The sequence below is a fragment of the Podarcis gaigeae genome (genome assembly GCF_964106915.1).
Source record: "Podarcis gaigeae genome assembly, chromosome: 7".
Lineage (NCBI taxonomy): Eukaryota > Metazoa > Chordata > Lepidosauria > Squamata > Lacertidae > Podarcis > Podarcis gaigeae.
The window spans coordinates 6,883,589-6,909,306 of NC_139683.1; the positions used below are offsets into that span (position 1 = coordinate 6,883,589).

Sequence of the window (25,718 nt, forward strand, 5' to 3'; positions counted from 1 at the left end):
AAGGAGTAATAAACAGTGAAAATAATAAGCAGCCGCATGGTAATAGGAGATCACCACAGTATTATTGCTGCCATAAAAATCTGCCTGTCCATTCAACTGCTGTCATTTCAGAATGTCTAAGTTGTGGGATAAATAACAATGATGAAAGATAAAATGATGAAAGATTTAAAAAAAGAATATTGAAAGATGTTTCAGTAGCATCCTAAAGACCAACTAAGTATACACACGAAAGCTCATACCTAGAAAGCTTATACTTAGTTGGTCTTTAAGATGCTACTAGAACATCTTTCAATATTTTTTTTTAAAAATCTTTCATCATTGTTATTTATTATGACAGACCAACACGGCTACAATACCTGAATAACTTGTGGGATGTAATCCATTGGTGCAGTCAAATGCAACATTCCTTATTTCCCTAGAGTGGGCACAGGCAGGCGGACATCAAGTCAGTGTAACTTCCTGTTCCACTATTCTGGATCTCCTCCCCCTGCATGTGATCTGGGAGATGGGCATGGCTCTGGCTGACTCCATAAAAGAACCAGGTTATGCAGCCATTTCTCAGCTCGTCTTGATTCTTGCTGTCTTGATACTACTGTTGTTCTATCGCTTGCTGCCATGCTGCTCTCCTGCAGCCATTTTGTTAATTAATTTTTCTGTCTGCTAGTTCTCAGCCAGCAGCACATGAGTTCAATCTCCATATGAGACAAACTCACAGTTTCTTTATGTAACTACCAAGTAAAGCCTGCCTTTCAGGGATCAAATTGTGAACTGAAATGCGAGTAAACTTTACTCAGAAAGACTCTTTTGTCTTTATTCTTTTAAGAGGGATCAAAAGGGGACACAAGGAAATAATCTTAACTAAGCGATTCAAATGAATCTGCATACTAGCTTCCATTGAGGGAAATTTGCTCTGTTACATCACTCATTAGCATGAGTGAAGGAAGGATAATACTTATTCAGTATATCCTTTCCTGCTATCCTTAACATTCCCACATAAGTATGCTGTACTTTTCTGCTGTTTGCCAAATCCTAGAAACTGAAGGGGGTTTACAATATCTGACTCTTCCAATCCAAGTTGCTGGTAGTAAAAACAATATGGTAATTTTGGGGATAAATTAATCCTGATCAGGGGCTTTGAAATTTCATAGCCTGGCTAATAATGGATTGGTAGGCTCCATCAGTGGTTGCACTTTATCACTGACATTGCCAAATTCCTGTACCCGGAATATTTTAACAGCCAGAGAAGTCCACCGCATGTGGAAGAGCCCTTTGAACATAGCATTCACTCCTGTAAAATTCCTGTCTATTTATTTAAGTATCTCTGATGGTCTTCGGAGGTTAAAAGGTAAAGGGACCCCTGACCATTAGGTCCAGTCGTGGCCGAGCAACGGGAGCTCACCCTGTCACAGGGATTTGAACCGCCGACCTTCTGATCAGCAAGTCCTATGCTCTGTGGCTTAACCCACAGCGCCACCCATGTCCCCTTAGGAGGTTACATCATCTCTATTAATTTCCACCAAGACAGCAAGGCAGATATGTTACTTGTTCTGTTTATCTCCCATGCCGTTTTCAGCCTTTCCCCACTCCTACAGGTTTCCAGTGTCAATAAATTAGAGATGAGAGAGAAAAAGAAGGCACACCTATGGCAAGAAGAACCATAGGACGAGCAGCTTAGAGTGCAGTGGATCTCGGATTCAGCCAGCTGATTTCTGGCTCAGCTACTCTCAGCCAGTGTTAAGTCCCCAAGCCTGCTCATCCAAAGATATGCTGGTGTAACTTGATCCAAGGCCAGTGTAAGTGCCCCCCTCCCTGCAAAAGGGGCATTTCAGGAGCATGATGGGGGCAGAACCAGAGAGGGAGGAGTTAGGCTGGATCCTAAGCCCATTCAGTTTGGTTCCCAGCAACCTGGCATAGAACACTATTTTAAGGGGTTGTTTTCTGTCGGCCAGAACAGCAGCATCCGCTGGCTTAATTTACACCCACTTTCTTTATGGCAACTTCTTGTGCATAGGATTTGGTTCTGGAAGTTGGCTGGATGCACAGGTTTTCAAGCACTTTAAATTATATGACCACCTCTTGGGAGTTTAATTGTTTAGATATATATGTTCTGAGCTTAGCCAATGTAGGGAGCAATGCTATATACCAAAAGCTGGCGTAAGTTCAGCCAGTTTCAGCTGAGCCAGGATGAGCAAGTTAGTCCACCATATCTTTGACTGAGCCAGGTGTGGGGACTTTCTGGCTCAGCCAAAGATCAGCTGCATCCTTCGTTCTTAACCCTGGAAGATCTTTGCCATAGGATTCCTCCCTTTTCGGTCTTGCATCAGTTTAGACATTTTGATACCAGACAAGTGCTTTTTTCCTGAAATAAAAGTTCAGTTCTTGAAAGGCTATCTTTAGTGGAAAAGTTGAGCAGCTTTTTCTGCTGATGCATTTTCACTGACCAAAACACTGCCTGATCGTTTCTTAGCATTCCTAGGGGATATTTCCCCAATGCCCTCAGCTGCACATTTAGATATTTGCATGCACACTAGGGCTTCACCTGGTCTCCTCCAGCATGGAGTTCCAGAATCTTGCGAACTACATTGAATTTTGACTGGGTTCTGATTTCTTTCTAAATGCAGAGAGGTAACCTAAGTAGAGAGGGCTAATCTACAGCCCATCTCCCTGACATGCTGTCTATATCATAATAGACAAAGAAAAGACTTGTCCTACTGTTGGTGTGTTTCTGCATGGAGCAGGCAACTGAGAGGAGGAAAAAAATAAATTAGCAGCATAATAGCTATAAAAAACACTCTTATCACCTTGGCGGAGGTCATATCCACATTTTGAAAAGCTCACTTTATCCAGTTTTTATCCTTAGGAATCAATTCAGGCACATGAACAGAATAAAGCAATAGACCCTTCCAAGAAGCATAATACACAGCAATAGTTTACTTGATCCGACTATGTCTCTGTATTCACATTTTCTTTTCTTTCCAGCTCACTTTGGCTGCATGGAAAGATAGAGTGACCTGTAACTGAAATTTCCATAATGAAAATATGTGTTCTGAGTCATCACTATTGAATTCCTTGGCGATTCATTCTTTTAATCCCCTCCAAGCAACATGAAGCTGATTTCAGGTCTCCAGAGGCAAAGCTTTAACTCTGATGACTAATGCACAGATCTGTGGAGAATATTGTAGAGGTCATCGTATTCTCCCCCTACACACCCTTGCTCTTCAGTTTTACAGTGTGAGCAAACTCTCCTTTTTGCCCGAGAAACTGTGAATCAAAATGAGAATGAAGCTGTGCCTATTTCTGATTTTGATACAGAAACAGTATAATCAGTGCGAGAATTCCATTTGTGCACTAGGTATTCCGTGCTTTTCTAGCTTGTGGATGTCAGCTAGCTTTCTTCAAGGCTTTTTCTGCAGTGCTCATTGTGGAAATATCTGGAATTAACACTATAAAGAAACATGCTTATCCAAAATTTTATTATTGTTATTATATCTTAACCAGTGAACAGAACAGTAAAATGACTCAACAGACATCCCTAAAGTCCATTAAATGCATCTCAAAATATGGAACAAAATGTTGGCATGGGGAAGCATTTAACACACAAACGTATTTATATAAAATCATCATACAATTAGGAAACAATTTCCTAATATTCTTTTTCCTTTTCCTTTTGGCTAGTTGTTCATAAAATTTTATCTCCAACAAACAGTTACTGTGAGCATTCCCCTTTTAATTGGTCATGTCTGTGTTTATGTGCTTTAAATAGAGCTATGAAGGTGCAGAATTTACACCCACTATCCACAGAAACATTTCCTTTTTTAGCCAGGGTATTATTTATTTCATCTTTCATTTCTGCTGAAGCAAAAATACTGGTTATGTTATGTTATTTTATTTAATTCTGTCTATCCTGCCCTTTCAGGCTTTCAGGGCAGTGTTACAGATGACAGATAAAAATAACCTTTACATGTAAATTACCAAACGGACTAAAGGCTCTTAAAATTTTGATTCCTACTACCTGATTTGGTTGGCTGCTAGACAGGTTATAATACTCCATCTTGAAATAGGTTCAAGACCAACTTGACTTCTTTCATTTGGACTGTAGATGCTAGATTAACATGAATATAAGGCACTTCAGGTATCTCATAGCAAGTATGTTCAGAACACTGTTCTAATTACACGCTCCACATCCAACACTGAAGACATCACCTGTCAGATAAAATAAATGATTATATGCAGCATATAAAATGCTTCGATTGCATCTGGCTGAACCCCATGCTTCTTATTTTTTACCAAGCAGTCAATTTTGGATATATAAAAAAATTAGAAATCAAGATGGCTAGATTCATGCTGTTGCCTATTAACGTTGCTGTTATATTGCATCATCAGAGTGCATGATGTTTTTGAGAGTACAAGAGAACAGAGTTTGAAATCTGCAGTGTGGAAAGAAATCTCCCATAGAGATAGAATTTCTGTCAGGTGCTTGGAAAATCAGCAACTGGGAGAATAGCTGCTCTGTACATACGTTCAGTTTTCAGTAGAAGGTTGGAACAGGTTAATTGGTGATTTATCACTTATACTGAATAGGTCCTATATTTGTGCAGATCACTAAAATATCACAATATTAATTTTTACAGATATATTTTTAGTTTGCCTTTTAAGCACAAGTTTCACACAGCAGCTTACATTGAGTAAATCAATACAGTTTTAAAACTCAATAAAACCGTATAAATTTTGTTTATATAGCACTAGTTCTTAAAGCTAATCCTAATCTTTTTAAAAAAACCCAATATAACATAGTAGCACTAAAACCAGAGTAAAAAGGGAGTCTTTAAAAGCTTGAATAAAAATATGAGAGTGAGTCTAAGTCCATATGAGGTCTGATTTCATAGTTGTGAGACCTTCACTGATAAGACGCTGTTCTGCATTATTGCCAATCTTCTAATTTAGTCTCGAGTCGTCTGAGCAGTGTATCTTAAGGATGATCTTAAGATGCAGGCAGGTTGATACAGGTGGAAGTGATCCTTAAACTAGCCTGATTCTAAACTGCTCAGGGTTGTGAATGCATTTATGAGCCGTTTGAAGTGTGCTTATAAGCACACCGGCAGCCAGTTCAACTGGCACAACATAGGTGTCATGTGCAGAAGTCGCTATTCACTAATAGAAGTAAGTGAAACGCTGGAGCACTGGCAATAACATTCAAAGACAAATCAATACAAAATTAATCAGAAGCAAAGTAGACACAGCCTTTCCTTTGCATGCTGCCAGATCAGGAGCGATGCCTGCTTTAAGGCTGAATTATTGGAAAAATAAAACCGCATATTATCTTATTAAACCTCCTTGGATGGAAGGTAACTGGAGGGTGTAATATATATACAGTAATACAGTACCTGTATTTCCATCAGCCAAAGCACAAATGTTTTTTTTTAAAAAAAACTATGAGTCAGATTTAATAAGTGGGGTTGGACTCGATGGCCCTTGTGGTCTCTTCCAACTCTATGATTCTATGATTCTATAATAAGGCTTTGAATTTGGCCACCAACTTTTCAGGTGGACTTCTGGTTGTTATAAGTGAAGCAGTTGTGAGGGGATCATGAAAAGCACACTTGTTTTGCGATTTCTTTTAAACCATTTTGCAGTGTCCTTCTGTCTGTCTGGAAAGATTTCACTCTTCACCCAAAAGTCTCTGTTGAAATGATTTGGGGACACAGTTGGCCTGTGCCTGGGTGGAGTCTGCAGCAGACGACACAATCTAGCCTTAATGATAACTGCAACTTTCTGAAAACAATACATTTAGAAGGGAAAACACACACATACCCCTCTGGTTGCAGAGGAAAACCATTTTTTCCCCAGCCAGAACTCACTGGAACTCTCAGGTGGGCACCATTGCCATTCTAAGAGAACATATTGAGTTCTGGTACCTATTTTTCTAGAAAAATGGTTCTACCTTCAAGTATATATTGCTATTATTTGAAGTGAGTGGGGTAACCATGGGGGGGGGGGTAGGCATTGACAAAATGTCTGGTTTTCAGGGCATGGTAGTTGCGTGTGTTAGCTCTGTTTACATGTGAGGTATGTAATTTCTCGTATATCTGTTCCTAAGTTGTCCGCTGCCATCCTCGGTTTTGCCAAAATAGTCTGGTTTCTGTGAACATTGAAATAGAGTTCTCTTTATGATTGGATATTTACATCTTTTATTCTGGTAAAATTCATGAGTAATTTCACCCCCGCTCCCACAGGTTATTTTATTGGATTTTTACTTTGTTTTAAAAACTTCAGATTTATTAAATTCTTCTTCTAGAGGGCTACATACTTTAACATATACTAGTTGAAATCTAATGTGTGTATACTTGTAGCACATATGGTTTTTAATTGCTTGGAAGCTGCTTAAGGTGGTTTGGGCTAAAAGGTAGCACAGAAATCCTGATAGAAATGATAAACGTTTAAGATTTAGGTGTATATTTTGTGCAATTAATGGACATTTGAGATAGTGGTGGGAAAATCACTCATTTTCTGCAGGGGTCTTTACTAAGCTCTTCTGCCAGACTTTTATAAAACCAGTTTTTGATTATGAGTAAAGGTGGTTCCTGTGGGCTGTATGAGTCATTTTATTCTAAAATCACATTTCATAATATGGTTTCTAAGCAATGAAAGAATGAGAGGTCCACACTAATTTTAATAAGGGAGCTGCATCACAATCAAATAGCAATAGATAATAATTAAATTAAATTAAATTAAATTAATGCCCCCCCTTACAGTATAACATCTCCATTTCTAATTGATTATTGTGATGACGTTTAAGCCGATCTACTTCTGAGTGTGCATTAGAGAGTGACTGTGTTCAGTTTTTCAAGTAGCTAACTTGTGGGAGACTTTTTGCAAAAACACAATACTTCCTTAGCAAAGCGGAGAAAGATTACTGTGGAAACTTCAAAACAAATTGCTATATGAATAGGTACTACAGTCTAGTATTTGATGTGATTGCTAGAAGAACCTGAAAATACGATGTTTTGATATCTGCCAGTCAAAATGTGAGTCATATTTCCATGATACATTAATTGCAACAGTTGTATAGCAAAATATGACTTGAACAAGACCACATGAGTACCTAGAAGAGGCTAGAAACTTAAAACCAAGAGTTTCAACATCTCTGCCTAATTGATTCCTTTCCTCTGGGCTCTACACAGTGTTCCATGCTGGATTTCAATGGAGATGATAGCCATAATACATACATTTAAATCAAATCTATTTATCTGCTTCTAAAGTGGATGTCTGCCGTGTTCCAAATTGTTTATGTTTGTGGGTATGCATTTTACAATTGTGTGTTTTAAAGCTCAACATTTTTAAATTGCCTCCTGGTTCTTTGCTTAGTCAAGCTATTCAAACTGGTAAGTAACTCGCCTGAGCGGGAGTGGAAGGCTAGATGGATTTGTTTGCGTGAACATGTATGCACAGAAGAATAACGGCACCCTGGTTTAGTAGCCAACTGCAATTGAGTTTGTATGTGTTTCTGTTTGGTTATTAATTATGATCTGTTCATATGTCGTTCTAGAAGTGTGTGAACGTTAAATAGGACCAATGGCCCTTCCAAATTTGTTTAGGAATAATTTTATTTACAAGAAAGCTAAATATCACCTTTAAAAACTATATTTACAAGGCGGCGACATTATTTTGGGCTTGTTTCAGTTCTGTTTGCGCTTTGCACCACTACTGCTTACTGATGCTTTTCTGATGTGATGAAAATTGTCGTGCGACCTGCAAGACATTGTTCCATAAAACTTCTCCAATAATAATTGTTGTTTTTTACTGCAGTATGGCTATCCAAGTTGACAAGTTCAACTTTGAGAGCTACCCGGACTCCCCTGGTGAAAGAGCACAATTTACAAACCCAAAGCAGCTGGAAGAAGAGAGACAGCAAGCAAAAGGTCTGGAGATCAACAGCAAGTTAGACATTCTTTGGAAAATCATATCCTTTCAGAAATACTATTTTTTTCCTCCTTAAGATACTCTTGTAGGAAGCCTGTGACCTTTAATTCAAATGATTTTTGTAAAGAAGTTTGAAAGAGAACATGGTTTAAAATTGATCATTTAACATAATTATAGAGTTCTTAAACTTAATTTTAACTCTTAACTGGTTTAGATTTTTCCAGTATGTTCAGTACGATGCCTTGCAATCCTTTGATTCAAGTGGGCACACTCCAGGGTTCATCTGTTTTCTTGAATAATGCAAGATAAAGAACTGTACTGTGTTTCGTGGAATTGCCTCTGAGATGGCGCAGGGCTTGAGAATGTCACTCGGGAGATGGATTATGGCACCACACTGGAGCCCAGCAGTAACTGAAACACAGAGTCCAAGGCAGCAGTGCTACCTGCCGAGAGACCTGTCAAGGCTCAGGACTCCCAGCCTGACAGACAAGATTCCTTGAAACAACCTCTCATGGCAGCAGGGCCTTTATAGCAAGAGTTGGGATCTTCCCGTGAGCCTGAGGATCTAAATTCCTCCCACAATAACTCATTGGTCCAGTGGTAAAGGAGGAGAGACTGTCTTCAGGCCAGAAACTTCTCCATGCGGATGTGGGGCCTGGGAAAGGCGACCTAGAGACTTTAAAGGGGTAAGTTGGGCCTTCGTTGGAGCAATTTGTGGACTCAGAGCCGTCTGTGGTGCCACCTTGTTGGCCTGCCCTGTGGGCTTCTCTGCAGGACCAGAACAGGGCAGATTAAACCAACTCCTGACCACAATTCAGCTGGAAGGTATAAAGAGAGGATGCTGCTAGCAATAGCTTTCAACATTTTAATTGATTCCTGTAGGAGCCCTTCTCCAAAAGTGCTGGAGGCAGCTGTCAGTCAGAGCAACTTTGAACAGGACTACGGGGGCCCGTTGATTTAAAGCAGCACTTTTCTGTATTTCCACCACATAAGCCATTTTCTGTGGTCTTCCCTAAATTTCAGCTTGTACCATTGAAGGCATCTCCCTGAAACATTTTTTTTTAAGGAGCACATTATGTTTCCTAATAACTGCTTACACAGTTGGTATCAAGGCCCAAAGATGGAGCAGTTGGTATCAAGGCCCAAAGATTGCTTCTTCACTTAAACCCCAACTCCAAATATGCTGGCTATACTTGTCAATGAGAAAGGGAAGCCTTTAGTTCTAGGGGGGAGAATCAAAAAGTCCAGGCCCCTCTGTGTAGCCTTCAGGAATCTCCCCCAGATACACCCTTCACTGGCCTGATATGCCCTCTGCTTGAATGATTTTGCCTTGCTGGAATGTGTTCTTGAATAATGCCTCTTGCTTGTGTGGGTGTATAGATATAAATAAGCACTAATAATAATAATGATAATAAATAATAATAATATTGTTTATACCCCGCCCATCTGGCTGGGTTTCCCCAGCCACTCTGGGTGGCTTTCAACCAAATATTCAAAACAATACAGCTTCAAACAAAAACTTCCCTAAACAGGGCTGCCTTCAGTTGTCTTTTAAAAGTAAAATAGTTGTTTATTGCCTTGACATCTGCTGGGAGGGCGTTCCACAGGGCAGGTGCCACTACCGAGAAGGCCCTCTGCCTGGTTCCCTGTAATCTCACTTCTCGCAGGGAGGGAACCGCCAGAAGGCCCTCGGTGCTGGACCTCAGTGTCCGGGCTGGATGATGGGGGTGGAGACGCTCCTTCAGGTATACCGGACCGAGGCTGTTTAGGACTTTAAACCCTGTTTTGGGTCAGCACCAACACTTTGAATTGTGCTCGGAAACGTACTGAGAGCCAATGAAGATCTTTCAGGACCGGTGTTATATGGTCTCGGCAGCCACTCCCAGTCACCAGTCTATCTGCCGCATTCTGGATTAATTGCAGTTTCCGAGTCACCTTCAAAGGTAGCCCCACGTAGAGCACATTGCAGTAGTCCAAGAGGGAGATAACTAGAGCATGCACCCCTCCAGCAAGACAGTCTGCAGGCAGGCAGGGTCTCAGCCTGCGTACCAGATGGAGCTGGTAAACAGCTGCCCTGGACCCAGAATTAACCTGCGCCTCCATGGACAGCTGTGAGTCCAAAATGACTCCCAGGCTGCGCACCTGGTCCTTCAGGGGCACAGTTACCCCATATTCATGCATAGAAACCTCGGACCTGTGTGTGGCTGGAATGTAGCACACTGGACAAATTACATGAAATTAGCTTTTGTCACAAGGGAATTGAACCCCCGGCTGCAAAAGTTTCCCCATCCCTATTGCCTATCACGTGCATCTGCCCAGCTTGTTGCTGTGCAGTGGTATAAATGTGAAGGTGCATATGTGCTCCTCCTGCATAGGAAAAGGTCCTTAGGATTTAAAATACAGATTGAGATATTGTTTATTAAACAGCATCATATACAGTGGTACCTTGGTTTACAACTAAAATCCGATCTGCAGGTCCGTTCGTAAACCAAAACAAGCTGTAACCCAAGGCGCACTTTCGCCAATGGGGCCTCCAAAAAAATATTGTTCGTAATCCCCCCCCAAAAAAAATAATGGGTTGTAATCCAAAAAAAGTTCACAAACCAGGACACGCACTTCCGGGTTTGATGTGTTTGTAATCCAAAATGTATGCAAACCAGACTGTTCTCAAACCAAGGTACCACTGTAGTGATTTTTATAGTTTAGATTACGGATCCAGTCTTGGGATGGGGGGGGGTTGCCTCCACCCCCTGTTTCCTAATGAGCATGTGCTAATAGCATCTGCTGTTGTCTGCACACCAGAATCTTGTTGTTGCTATTCAGTACTTCAACAGATGGCATACCATTTTGAGATTGGCTAATATTTGTGAGTCTGTGCATTTTATTAATATTTTCTAAATATTTATTGGGTTATTCAAAAGAAGTTCTATTTTGGAGAGCCGTTTGGCAGCATTTGAGGAGCAGTTTTGGCAAGCCGGTTGGCTCCTAGGTGCTTAGAAATGGGAAGCAGCACTGCTAGCTGTTTTGAGCACGTCCTTGGGGGATCCTGCCATCTTCCATTCTTGTAGACATGACCAAGCCAATGTAGATGTCGCTGAGACACAAGTGCAAGCATGCTGGAATTCTTTGATTGGAATTCTTCCCTACTGTGTGATACCCAAAATCCTCCTGATGTAGCACATGTGGAAGGCGTCGAGGTCTCACTCCTGGCAGTTGTAAGTCGCCCATGACTCACTTCCATAAATAATTAGCAGTCTCTCCCATTAACGCTGAGCTGGACAAGTGTATTGACAAGGCAGCTACTGCAGTGGTTCATCTCTCCCCAAGCAATTGGGCTTGCGGAAGAAGCTCCAGTGCTTTTCTCATAACTAATTGCTGGGGAGTGAGAGTGAGAAATGTTTGTGTGTTGGAGAGAGAGAGAGAGAGAGAATGAATGAATGCACATATGAATGAATGAATGAATGAATGAATATGAATGAATGAATGAATGAATAAATATGTGTAGTGGAGCATGAATGAGTTTCTGCCATATGTGAGAATGGATGTGCATGGATGTGTATGACTGGATGTATGAGAGACTGCACCACTACTTTTTGCACTGGCCTTGCTCCCACCTCTTGCATGCGGCTACTGGAAAGCTAGCCACAAAGGAATGCTGGCCTTGGGCTGAAAAAGATTCTTCATCCGTAGTTTTAGTTATTAAAAGAGAATATGAAGGCCAAAGGCAAGACGGACAAATGTACACACCTTCATATGGTGATACTAGAAGCCCTTGAGCCAAGCTGGATGAACAAGACAGTTTTAAGTGGGCTTTCTTCTGACATCTCCGTAAGCAAATTTTGTTAATACTGGAAAGAGAATGTTCTCCCTAGTGGGGTTCACCTTGTGCTTTCATTATACACCTTTAGGCACCAGGCGAAAACATTCCTCCTCAAACAGGCCTTTGGTTGATTGACGTCTGGTGCACTTTTAAATGTTTCATCGGAGGGTAGGCTTCTTGGTTTGTTTTTGCTCTTTTTGCATTATTTATTTTGTGTTTTTACCTTGTATTTTTATGCTGTGAACCGTCCTGAGATCTACAGATGAAGGGTGGTATAGAAATTTAATTGATTGATTGATTAAAATAATAATGTGGAGGAACACACAACAAATGTGTTTGAAATGATAAAAATGCAATAATAATCAGTATTCAGAAAGTTCAGAATGCAAATGAGAGGAAATATTTATGGTAAGATGTATTCATTAATCACTTTAAGCAGTTTTCCATTAGTATAATTTCTATTTATGAATATGTGCTAATTCATTTATGCTTGAAGTAGCAGTGGGATGCATTCCTTCACTTGTACCTTTTCACATAGGAAGTGACAAGTGGGACAGAAAGAAACATCTTCATAGCAAAATGCCTGAGGTCAAACTGCACTGCAGAGTGAAAGCAATTAAGGGCTGTAAGGCTCAGTGCAGGGGCAGTGGTGGGAAGAATCTGTACCCACCTGTCTAAGCAGGAGGATATTTATTAATGCAATATCTCAAAGTAAAAGTTGTCTTGTTGGTACAGTAAACAAGTTTGTTTCTCTTTGCATCCAACTTTATTCTAAAAATATGCTATCAACTTTTTTTCAGTGACCTTAAAGGTGAGCATTAAGTAAATGTAGTTGAGAGTTTGCACATTTTACTTCTCAGTGTTCATTATAGATAGAATCTACCTGTCGGTACATCTGGATATATTGGGGATGGGGTGGGGAATGGACCTTCAGATTTTCAGGCTCTACATATAACCAGGAGATAAAACTGTTTGGTTTACAGTTAGTGGTAACAGTGGTGTTACCTGCAAAAGCAGAAATAATTTTAGTGGAAATAGGTTGTCTAGAACAGAAACCTTCATGGGGGAAGGAGGACTTGTTGAAGAACTAGAGCATGTATTGAAGGTCCCAGGTTCTGCGTCTCCCATTAAAAAAGCATATTTGATGTTGTGGCTTTTGCTGTCTCTGCCATCTTTTTGCTGCCTGCTATAGACCTTCCATCTTAAAAAGTGGAGACATCACCTTGCCAACAAAGGTCTGTATAGTAAAAGCTATGGTTTTCCCAGTATGTATGGAAGTGAGAGCTGGACCATAAAGAAGGCTGATCGCCAAAGAATTGATGCTTTTGAATTCTGGGGCTGGAGGAGACTCTTGAGAGTCCCATGGACTGCAAGAAGATCAAACCTATCCATTCTGAAGGAAATCAGCCCTGAGTGCTCCCTGGAAGGACAGATCCTGAAGCTGAGGCTCCAATACTTTGGTCACCTCATGAGAAGAGAAGACTCCCTGGAAAAAACCCTGATGTTGAGAAAGATGGAGGGCACAAGGAGAAGGGGACGACAGAGGGCAAGATGGTTGGACAGTGTTCTCGAAGCTACCAGCATGAGTTTGACCTCTTTCAACTAGGCTTTTAATTTGAGATCTTCCCTAGTCTGCATCTGTATGGGGATTTTAAAGATGCTTTTATTGTTTTATCAATTGTTGTTTGCCACTCTGTTGGGAGGAAGGTTGGGGTATAGATTGCTCCTGGGGGAGCAAGGCTGCTATAGTGCTCTCCTGAGCACTTGGACAGTTGCTGCCTGTTGGAATACATATTGCTTGCAAGGTTAGATAGGCCAGTGACTTGCCTTATTGTGTATTATTGAAAATGAAGCAATATCATCTATACCTGTGATATCTGTGCCACTTGAGTCAGAAAACAAGTATTGATCCTGTCTGTCCTGTTCAGGACTGACATTTCTCTTTGCTCTTCTTTCTGTCCAATAACAACCTAAAATTATTCCTAGAAATTGCAGCCTTAAATGTTGTGTTCATGTATGTTTTCTTTTTAAGAGCTGCATCTGTCTCCTATGCTCCTTAACTATCATTTACCCCTCTTTGAAGCGTGAAGGTGAAGCAAGCATAGAAGGGGTTCTCAATCAACTGGTCCTAGAGCACTTGCAATTGGCTCCTCTCCAGTGGGGTGAGTAATGCTGAAAAAGATTGATAATTATATACATTTGCTTTATGTTGTGGTGCTTCTTACAGATGTTAGCTCTGCACAGTCATTGGGTAACCTCTTGAAATGTTGAACAGTGCACAATGCAGCTCTCAGCTTCCATTTTTAATCATTTGCTAAAAATCAGTGGAGCAAGGTAACTTAGTACGAGGGCTTTCCCCTCGGTTTTGTTTACTTGGTTGTAGAAAATAATTCCTTATCCTCAAAAGTAATTGTTATTGTTGGGTTAGAACTCTGCTGTCTACTCTAGTGTGGTAGAGATTTGCTCTTACAAAAATGCTGTTGTTTTTGTGAGTGAAATGCATAACTCTTATTTGTGGATAGTAATTTATGTGGGATATTTCTTACTGATTTATGATCAAACCACGTTCTCAGTTATTTGATTTGCAGTGGGGGTTTTAGGGGCGTTTCTGTTCAGAGAGCAAGCAGATGAAAAATTATCTTTGTGAATTGGAAGAGGTTAACATTTACATTATGGTGTGTTGGAAACAGCTGTAAAAGCCAAACTGCAGCCAAACTAGATGGGAGACACATGTGACACTTCTGTCTGTTTAGCTATCTATGAAAAGTAGACTCCAGATGTTGTGACCTTGCATCAGGAAATGCTGAGTAGGGCTGCTTTTCGTAATTTATTTGCATACTGGTGTTGGTGGAAAGTGGGTGAGCTTTCACTGAAAAAATGCCTTGTTGAAAATATTACTGCACACTGCATCTCTCTTGTTAACCTGCTTAAAACTCACGTGCCTACACAGTAATGCTTGTTTAGACCTAGTTTTCCCCTGGAACATGAAATGATCATATATATTGTTGGACCCAGTCTCTGAACAGTGCAAGATTCCAGGCACATATCTTGGAATGAGAGGCAAGGGAGACTGTGGTATATGATATATGGTTTATTTATACATTTTCTTCTTCTTCCTCTTCTTCTTTGGTGATTACTCGTAGCAGAGTAAGATTGTCTTCCATAAACACTCATTTAACAATGAGTGCGTAAGTGACTGTGGAGGCCAATTCTGGATCCACACGTCCTTCCACAGTGGGGACATTGGTTTCCGGGCAGGAGCTGATCACAGTGTGGATTTGCCAAGCGTGTCTTCCTCCTAGCATGTTTCTCCCTTGTGTCCTGAGTTCGAGTGTCTTCAAAGTCCATGACACCTTTGGCAAAGGCTGTTCTCTAACAGGAGCGTTCGGAGGCCAGTGTTTCCCAGTTAGTGTTTATACTACATTTTTAAAGATTTGCCTTGAGACAGCTTTTAAACCTCATTTGTTAACCACCAACATTACACTTTCCATTTTTAAGTTCGGAATAGAGTAGTTGCCTTGGAAGATGATCATCAGGCATCTGCACAACATGACCAGTCCAACGAAGTTGATGTTGAAGAATCATTGCTTCAACACTGGTGATCTTCAAACATGGCTCTCACTCTCAGGCTTCTGCCTGCAGCCTGCTTCTAGCTCACATATACAACACACTCTGGCTTTTGTGTTTCTCATACACACAACCTGTATTCACTCAGTAGTATCGCAGTCAACACAAACACGCTCTTATCCGCAGGCAGATATCAGATAGTTCAAACAAGCTTACAACACATACACAATTGCTGGCTGGAAGAACAGACCAGGCAGGGCCCAGTATGAAGTTATAACCATTAGTTATGTGTTCATGTACCAAAGATGCAGAACTGAATATGCGGTTTGTAAAAGATAATTGGCAAAATTCTGAAAGCATGTGGAATTTAATAGGCTGCTCTGAAAGATAAGCAATATGAAAGTTCTGCCTTGTGGAAAACAAGGATACAATATTTTGGCTGACATAGCAAAAGTGGTTTTGCAGAAGTTGAGAATAATAATAATGCTAGGTTTACGATTCCTGGGAAAAATATGTGGCTTAGGGGCAGTTTTGAAAAATAGATAAGAGACTCAACCTTTGATAAAGACATTTTAACAACTCAGCAGCTGAGTGATAAGCACTTAGCAGTAAAAAACTAACACATAAAAGATATTTCAACTGAACGGTGGCTTTATTATTTTTCCATCAAGTTCTTTCTTTCAAAAGCTACAGGTTGTTGGTGCTTGTTTTATGTTGTGTAACATGGCAGAACAGTTCCATAATTCTCTTCCTGTACTGGTCTTGATCTTTTTTTTTAATGTTAATAATGTTCAATCCTACGTACTGGTTTAGTCTGAACAATAGGAGCATTGGAAACTGCCTTAGAGCAACTCAGACCATCGGTCCTTCTAATTTGTTACTGTCTACCCTGGCCCAGTGGTGGTTGTCCACTGCTACCCCAACCCTATCGTGTGATGCCAGGATCTGAACCTGGGACCTCTGTGTGTCAAACATGAGCAGTATCGCTGAGCTACAGACCCTTCCCTAGAGATATTTGGCAGCAACCGTGGAGTAAATTTGGACTAGGAATATGAACCTTTTTCAGGGTGAATGTTTGTAACCTTATACGAAAAGTCTCATTACTGTAAGCCATGGTTATAAAGATTAGCACTGCTAGCATATCAACTGGTTTGAAATCAGCAATTATATTGAATTATAATTATGTGAGCCTCCTGCTTCTGTCTGCAAATATCTATTTATTGCTAGTTATGATTGCCAAAAAGCAGGGTGGAATTGGCATTGCTGTGGAAATCACCTATTGCAGGTGATTACCTTTAAGAGACCATATTACAAAGCACTCACACTAGGCTTGCTTTTTATGGGCAAGTTCAAAGTGGATGGTACTTCCTCAGGCTTTTTTGGGGGGGGAGGGAGACCTTTGCTTTTAATGGTTTATAGCTCAAACATTTGCCAACCAGGTTGTTGTGAATCATTTGCTCTAATAAACAATCTACCTATTTCTCCTAATTGGGCAACATGAGTTGTTTCTTCTCGGGACTGTTCTCTCGGAGGAAAAACCTGCTTACAGAATGGCAGGAGGGGCTAATTTTATGCACCATTTCAAATTCCACCTGTGGAAATTACTTCAGAACATCAGAGACATGATTATTTGAGCAGTTAACCTGTATAACTTTAATGACTGAGAATGCTAACAGAAATTGCTCTGTGTCTGTCGAGTGCACTTTGTTTTTTGAGGCTTTCTCTGGTTTTGCACATGAAAGCCGCAGAGCTGACATAAATTCAGAAGCTCTGGCATAGTCAAGGCAGGAGATATAGTACTTGTTTGGAATTCTTACTAATGTGTACCAACGCAAAAATCCTATGACGTGATTTGGAACATTCATGCTGGTTTAAATCCGCCCATCTGCTAAAGAACTCAGGTGTGTGGGCCTCTCTTGCCCTTCTCACAGCAACCTGATAAAGTATTAAAAAACCCCTGAAACATCCATGCCCCCCTTTTATGACAGTTTTATGTTTATGCCAGTCATGCATTGCTCACTTGGTAGCATGAGGCATCCCATGTCAGTCTTATTCAGGACGAAGAACCATACTCTCATCCAGTGCTTTTTTTCTTTAAAAATGCTTAAGGGTACTCTCATTTTCCTGCTCATCTTTACATACTGCCCCTCAGTGAGGCCAAACTTAGATTCACAAAATGTTTGGGGCAGGCTTCCTCAACCTTTGCCCTCCAGATGTTTTTGGCCTACAACTCCCATGATCCCTAGCTTGCAGGACCAGTGGTCAGGGATGATGGCAATCGTTATCTCAAAACATCTGGAGGGCCGAGGTTGAGGAAGCTTGATTTAGGGGTATGTTCCCCCCCCCCAGAAAAAAGCACTTCTCTCATCTGTGGTCAAGATCAGGGCTACACTGTTACATCAGGAAGGGTAGAGCAGAAATCTCTGCTTTAAAGGCATAAGGGCCTTCCTAAATCTCTCCCCCCCCCCCCACCGCCCTGGGCTTATTTCTACATTTGTGTCTCACTCAAAGGAAAGTTTCAAAGTGAATTGCACAGTTCTTTTGATTTGGTAGTACTCATTAGTCTTGGCACAGACGGCAGACATTACTTAAGTATGAAAAATGGAGTGGAACGATGCGGGGCAAAGGATGGAAATAAGACAATTCAGAAGTATGATTGAGTTTACTTGTGAGAAATTGCTTGCATTTCCCAGCCGCTGCAGTATATTGTTCTAGCAGAGAAAGTTCACTCAGAGAGGAACACATGATTCAAAGAACAGAAATGACAAGAAAGAACGCAATATGTTTACAACCTTGTGACACAGATCAGTCAGCGAAGGCAAGTTCCAACAAGACGGTTAAACTATAAGTGATGGAAGTTTCAGAAGATAACAGAAGGATGGTGTTTCTGTGCAGAACTTTCTTAGGAAATATCCTTTTTTCTTTTGAAGTGGGTGAAAACTGGCATGGATATGGATCAATATACACTAGAGCTATTATCATCAGTCTTTTCTGATTCCAGAACAAACCTTCTAATATCAACATGGAACCCTACACTCATTTTTACCACATGGAACTTTCCCCCCCCTCGGTCTCTCCTCCTCTCTTTACCCTTTAGAATAAGAAAATATTGAGATATGTTACGTGAGCCAACCTAGACTGGGCCATAATCTGTCGGTGGCCTAGAAAGGTATACTGGTTTTTTGGATTTTGTGGACTGCCATGACAACATGAATATGTGTGTAAGCTTGGGGGGACGAGTTGATCTGTGAAGAGCATATAATAAGCTAGTATGCAAGGAGATATTTTGAACTTTTCATATCTCAATTTTATGTTGTGAACTACCCTGACATCTACAGATGAAGGGTGATATACAAAAATAACAACAACAACCCTCACTCTTTTCTTAAATAAGTTCTCCGTTACATCAGGCGAGCCAGTTCACTCAGCTCCCTGCCCCAAAAGCAACCTCAGGTTTAGGAACTACTACACATTCATCCAGTGCTTTACCAGCTGCACTGGCTCCCGGTGGAGTACAGGGTCAGGTTTAAGGTGCTGATTTTGACCTTTAAAGCCCTATGCGGCCTAGGACCCACGTACCTACTGGAGCGCCTCTCCTGGTATGCTCCATGGAGGACCTTAAGGTCCATAAATAACAACACTTTGGAGGTCCTGAGCCTCAAGGAGGTTAGATTGGTCTCAACTAGGGCCAGGGCCTTTTCAGCACTGGCCCCGACTTGGTGGAACGCTCTGTCACAAGAGACCAGGGCCCTGCAGGATTTGACATCTTTCCACAGGGCCTGCAAGACGGAGCTGTTCTGCCTGGCCTTCACTTAGACTCACTCTGACCCCTTATATGGGATTTGGTATATAAATTTTCCCTTGGCTTTTTTGCTGGCCCATGTAGGACCAGCATGGATACCTGGCTCGGGTGAATATCTGATATTTCCTCCCTTTATGGTCTTGATTTATGGGCTATACTAAAATGTGGCTGTATTTTAAGCTGTATTTTAAGGTGTATTTTAATTAACTGTATGTTTTATTGTAGTTTATATTTGGCGTTAGCCGCCCTGAGCTTGGCCCTGGCTGGGGAGGGTGGGGTATAAATAAAAATTTATTATTATTATTATTATTATTAGTAGTAGTAGTAGTAGTAGTACCGTGCACACACTGAAATGCTCTCTCTGAATCACAGCCAAAATATGTGGTTGTTTCAGTTTTAACTCCTCTTAAGTAAGCATCGCCATCTGAAATACCACACACCAATTCTTTACACTCATTCTCCAACAGTTAGAATCACTTATTCTGATACAAATGCTAAAGCCTATGGGAATTCCACAGAATAAGTTGGAAGAGATGAAAATATAGCTGTCATTTGACATAGCAAATCCTTTCCCTGAAGTATTCTCCTCCCCCCCCCCCTATTCTGTAAACAGTTCCCCTCCTGTACAATGACCTTATCAAAGTTCAGTGGAGGTTGGTAGGGTTTTTTTAAGGGTAGGAATGCATGGCCCAGATATGCTTCAGGAGGTAGAAAGACTTTGCAGTTTATAACCAGATAAAAGGGACACCTTTTTACACTTGGGGATTCAGTTTAATTTTAGCATTGTAGAACTGGCGTGGATCCTTGAAAAGGTTGACAGTACCTGGGAGTGGATTCTGCAGCCCTGTTTGGAATGTATTAAACAGAAAGGAAAAAAAAATCTGCTTCCTTTGTGCTCTGTATACTGCCAAGCAGTTCTTTGCCCAATAAATCTAAATCTAGGGGATGCTAAAACCAGTATTCGAATTAGAGTCTTGGTGTTAGTTACTAATGGCTTATGCTGTTGGTTGCTTATGTTTTAATGCGATTTCATTGGCATCGAAGTGCTTCTATTTATAGCAAGAGCACAATGCATTCTCTAGCCTGAAGAGCTAATGTCTTGTGGTGGCAAGGATATTTTTAGCTGTGACATTTGGAACCGAAGGGGAAAGGTCAGGAATTCTGATGAGGACAAGTTCTGCTGCTTCTAGTGCTTTTACCTATCTCATTCTCCAACAATAACACCAGTTATTGTAATACTAAAGAATACTACTCATGAAGCAGATGTGAAGCAGACGATCATTTTAGCTTCTTTCATTGTGCATTCTCCTTCTCCTTGAGTGTCAATTTTCTTCTCTGTTAGATTCCATGCAGTGATGTATGCATCAAAGTGAGGGTGGTGAAGCCTACTGTAGAAGTTAGCTTTGTATTTTATTTCCTCCCCTAAAAAAACGTATAGCTTGGAAGTGGTCGATAATTTTTAATTTATGTTGTCCTCTGACATCCACTATGCTATTGCATTTTGATAGCTATCAAATTGCCACATAATAAAGGAAATATTATTGTATGCTTCGCTCAGCAAAGATTCAGTGAGAGGCTGTGGATTGATGGTATATTATAGAAAAGCATGGAAGACCAGACTCCGTGGAAGTAAACACAGTTTTTGAAAAACAATGAAATTGCATTGTAGTTTTCTTGATGGGAAATTAAGTGCATATAAGCATGTCAGAAAGCTGTTGGTCAAGAAAAGGATATAAGAAAAAGTGTACTTAATTTCTGAACTTGGATGCTTCACTCCTTTTGTTTAACAAATTAGGCAATTACTTAGCTTTATGTAATGTTAGGTGGCTTAGAAAGGGTCTACTTGCTAAGAAAGCAAGAATCCCATATTTACCAAGGTGCCACATAGAATAGCACAACAGTGGCGATAACCTTTTAGGACCAACGGAAAGCCACAAAATAGTGAACTAGATTTTGGGTTTTACAGAACTCTTCCCGTAGGCTAGAAGTTTTACAGAAAAAGGGGGAGAGAAAATAAAAACAATGTAAAAGGTAAAGGGACCCCTGACCATTAGGTCTAGTCGTGGCCGACTCTGGTGTTGCGGCGCTCATCTCGCTTTATTGGCCAAGGGAGCCGGCATACAGCTTCCGGGTCATGTGGCCAGCATAACTAAGCCACTTATGGCAAACCAGAGCAGCACACAGAAACAGTGTCTACCTTCCCGCTGGAGCAGTACCTATTTATCTACTTTGGCGTGCTTTCGAACTGCTAGGTTGGCAGGAGCAAGGACTGAGCAATGGGAGCTCACCCCGTTGCGGGGATTCGAACCGCCGACCTTCCGATCGGCAAGTCCTAGGCTCTGTGGTTTAACCCACAGCGCCACCCGCAAGCCTATCCTAATAAAGATATTGTCTAATGCTGCTCATTGTTACATGGAAGCCCATCTTTGCCCACTTCCTATGAGTCCTCTCTGGATGGTTAAAATAAATATTACTAGTATCGATCACATCCAACCCCAACCCCAATCCAGCCTGAGGAAGCATTCAGTGGACATTTAAAAGCTTTGTAAAAACTGCTTTGTAGCTGTCCTAATGAATGTATTGTTTTACTGTTTCTGTTTGCACTTTTTCAAGTGAACCAACATAGCTGTCTGTTTAGAATAATAATATATCTACCTTAAATTTCTACAGCTTAAATTCTGTTCTGCTTGATGGAAATTCTTTCACCTGTGTCTGTTCTTGTTACCTTTCCCAGGTTCCTATTGGATTCAAAGAGCATGTGTCAGGGGTTCAGAAGGAGAGACACAGGAGGGGGAGCAAATGGAGAGTGAGGAGGAGGAGTACGAGGGGGGCGCAGGCAGTGACAGTGGCCAGAGTTATTCCACAAGCCTCTCTAGCGAATCGGAGGACTCACAGAAGGGAGCGCCGGTGGCCAGAGCGAAGGGGGGTCCAGGGGGGAAGCCCCAGGAGGAAGGGGCCAGCGGGGAGTCCTTGAGCAGCAGCTGGAGATCAGGACCAGCGTCTCCACCAGAGCGCATTGGGGAGGGGGAGTCCCAGGAGTCGGGACCAGTGTCCTCACCACCAGAGGGAGGAGAGGAGTCAGGTTTGGCAACACCCACATCAGGAAGCGGGGAAACGGTCAGAAGGAAAGTCACCGGCTGGGCGCGCGCGCCAAGTTCAAATGTACAGGAGCGCGGCACAGCGGGGAGCCCGGGAAGGGAGCCAGGTCCTAAAGCCCGCCGGAGGGAGGGGCAAGACTCAGGAGGCTCAGCGTCAGAGGAGTCCAGGAAGGAGGGAACCCCAGAGGGCAGAAGGACCCAGCGCAGGAAAGAGCAGCGCAAGAGGTGGAGCCGGGCTAGAATCTTAAACTGGTGTGGGTGGAGCAGTGAGTCAGAGGGGACTTAGCCGGTCTAGCGCCGAGACGTGGGTCTGCGCGCCCAGAGCTTGGAAATGGAAACTAAACTTTAATAAAGACTTTTGTATATAACATCCACTGGGCGTTGGTCCTCTGTGAGCTGGGACCTAGCGGCAGTCCTGACAGCATGTAATAAAGTGAATTACCTTACTGAATTTTATGAATTATATGATGATGGCTAGTGAAAAGATTTCAGCATGTACCTGACAGTTATTGGAAAACAGCATAGACTGCAAACCAAGAAACAAGCAAAATGACGATATAACCTGAACTATTTCTCTCCCTCCCTAATCAATCAAGACTGAATTTATTTCCCACCATTTCCCACTTCTGGTCGGTTCATAGTCTCATGTCAAAATTAAGAGCCTCCGTAGGTCTGATGTTGATGCGAACAGGGGCGTTTCTGAGAAATGTGAAATTTGTTTGTTGCTCTTCTGACCAGTCCTTTCCTTCTGCACAGAGTTTAATGCAATGAAAAGTTTAGATCGGGGGTCGGCAACCTGCGGCTCCAGAGCCGCATGTGGCTCTTTAAAGCCTTTGCTGCGGCTCCGGGGAGGAGGCGATGGGAGGAGGCGAGGAGCGGAGGCGAGGGGAGGAGGCGAGGAGCGGAGGCGAGGGGAGGAGGCGAGGGGAGGAGGCGAGGGGAGGAGGCGAGGAGTGGAGGCGAGGGGAGGAGGCGAGGGGAGGAGGCGAGGAGTGGAGGCGAGGGGAGGAGGCGAGGGGAGGAGGCGAGGGGAGGAGGCGAGGAGTGGAGGCGAGGGGAGGAGGCGAGGGGAGGAGGCGAGGAGTGGAGGCGAGGGGAGGAGACGAGGGGAGGAGGCGAGGGGAGGAGGCGAGGAGTGGAGGCGAGGGGAGGAGGCGAGGGGTGGAGGCGAGGGGAGGAGGCGAGGGGTGGAGGCGAGGGGAGGAGGCGAGGGGTGGAGGCGAGGGGAGGAGGCGAGGGGAGGAGGCGAGGAGTGGAGGCGAGGAGTGGAGGCGAGGGGAGGGGAGGAGGCGAGGGGAGGAGGCGAGGAGTGGAGGCGAGGGGAGGAGGCGAGGGGCGGAGGCGAGGGGAGGAGGCGAGGGGAGGAGGCGAGGGGAGGAGGTGAGGAGTGGAGGCGAGGGGAGGAGGCGAGGCGAGGGGAGGAGGCGAGGGGAGGAGGCGAGGGGAGGAGGCGGAGGAGTTAGTTGCCTGAAGCCCCTTTTTAAACTTAAGCAGGGGGAAGTTTGGTGAATTGTTCTTTCCTTGGGGAAAGCAGGCTGCATTGAAAGGGGCCGTATACACTGGTCACTGTTTTGAAGGGGAGTGAAGAACACACACTCAAAAAAAGGTAACTTGTTAATTTTATTTCTATGAGGAGGAGTAATTCTGAGGGGTCAAACAAATGAATAATAAAAAGGTATTTTTATAATGACGAATGCCTCATTATTAATTATTATTTACATCAGCCACTGATTGTGATTTATGGTACACTGGGGCCCTGATTAATTTTCTATGGCATTTTGGGGCATTGATTATTGGGCATAGCAAGTTGCGGTCGCGTGGAATTTGTGCTTTGTGACTGTTTGAGGTGGGTTTTTTTTCTTGGGAGGCTGGGTGGTGCGAAGAGAGGGAGGCTTGTGGTAGTGTCGGGGCAGACACTGAGCACTGAGGTTCAGGAGCAAAAGTCCCATTAACCTGGTTACCTGGTTGTAAATTAAATATTTTAATTAGCTATTTGTCCTTTTTTCTTGAGATTGACAGCTGACTGCACGATCCTGTATATACAGCATTAAGGCAAGAAACAATATATACAGTGTTATATTTGTTTTAAATGTTGCAATGTTTTTGCGGCTCCCAGTTGTTGTTGTTTTTTTGGAAACGGGTCCAAGTGGCTCTTTTTGTCTTAAAGGTTGCAGACCCCTGGTTTAGATGAATTGAAACCACCCTATCTTTCCAAATCAAGACATTTCTTGCATCCAAGTGAGCTGTGTGACAGTGCCATAGACACAGGCTATGCTGTACACTTAAGCTTCACGCCTGTGAGAACGTTTAATGCAGGGATGGAGAACCTGTGGCTCTTTAGTGTTACGGAACTACATCTCCCATCAGTCATGTCTATTGGCCATGCTGGCTGCTGCTGATGGGAGCTGGAGTCCAGCAATATCTAGTGGCAAGTTGTCCATTAATTTTCTAATGTCAGTATGTTTAATGATAGAAAATGTAAACTGTGACTTGGAAGCCCTTACTCAGGAGCACTTTAAAGGGCACAGGATTAGGGCACAGATGTGTCCAGTGAAAAAAAAAAGGGGGGGTTCTAAAGTAAGCAGCCGACATATTTTCACCTGCATATTTGGTCTTTTGATAACTGATAGCTATCAGGTTTGCTTTAATTTTGCCTTGTGAAATGATAAAATCCCTTTTTCCAGCACCTTTATATAGTTTGATCTCTGGAAACTTCACTACAAACCTGTGATATTGCTTTATTGTTATGTTGTAACTGGTGGATGCTTGAAGCTAACATATCTGTTCAGACACGCTATGTACCAATCTAGGTCACCTATAAACCTACAAACTTAAGTTTACAATGATGTATTTTTTTTCATGTTGTAAGTCTCCTTGAACATGGCTTGAATTATTTAAAGCCAGCATACAAATAAAATTATGCATGTATGGCCCATAGCTGTCAACTTTTCCCTTTTCTTGCGAGGAATCCTATTTGGAATAAGGGAATTTCCCTTAAAAAACAGGAAACGTTGACAGCTATGGTGTGGCCTGTGGGAATTCTGTAGCAGGTACTTTCATTATTTGGTTTGGGCAATATATAAGGTTTTCCTTAGGTACTGTTTTCCATGTAATTTAATAATAATAGCTGTAGTAGTGTAATTATCTTACATTGATTTAGATTTGTAACCATGTGAAGGGATTTTTTAAGGCTTTTAGAGAGTCTAGCCACTTTTCTCACATTTCAGGATGGATTAGAATACTGAAACCGGAACAAAATTATTATTTTTTATATAAAAACACACACACTAGAATTGTCATCTGCTTAGGTGAACTCAATAAATAGGTATAATATTGCCAGGAAAGTTTGAAGCAGGAAGAAGAAATCTAGAGAACCAAACTGCACTCTTCTCTGTGCTAATTCATTCTCCCAAGAGTTGTAACTCCAAGAGCTTAATTCTTCAAAGTAAAATCAAGGTCAGCTTGACAAAAAATAGCCATGGATCGAGGAAGTTGTAATTGTGGAAGAAAT

General features: G+C 42.1%; 1 protein-coding gene and 1 long non-coding RNA gene across 4 annotated transcripts in view; one reads left to right on the plus strand and one right to left on the minus strand.

The window, feature by feature from the left end:
- Positions 1 to 25,718, minus strand: part of LOC310849354 — a 561,267-nt gene that overhangs the window by 167,636 nt on the left and 367,913 nt on the right. The window lies entirely within an intron of this gene.
- The window catches only part of TRAPPC9 (trafficking protein particle complex subunit 9), a 278,332-nt gene that overhangs the window by 92,333 nt on the left and 160,281 nt on the right, over positions 1 to 25,718 (plus strand). For 2 of the 3 annotated variants that reach the window (XM_083749026.1, XM_083749027.1), the window contains 2 exons: positions 7,807 to 7,960; positions 13,812 to 13,902. In XM_083749026.1, coding sequence (XP_083605152.1) covers positions 7,807 to 7,960; positions 13,812 to 13,902 — 245 coding nt within the window. Of the gene's footprint in view, positions 1 to 7,806; positions 7,961 to 13,811; positions 17,129 to 17,312; positions 18,061 to 25,718 lie in introns of those variants that run through there. The other variant, XR_014566776.1, reaches the window with a different exon arrangement.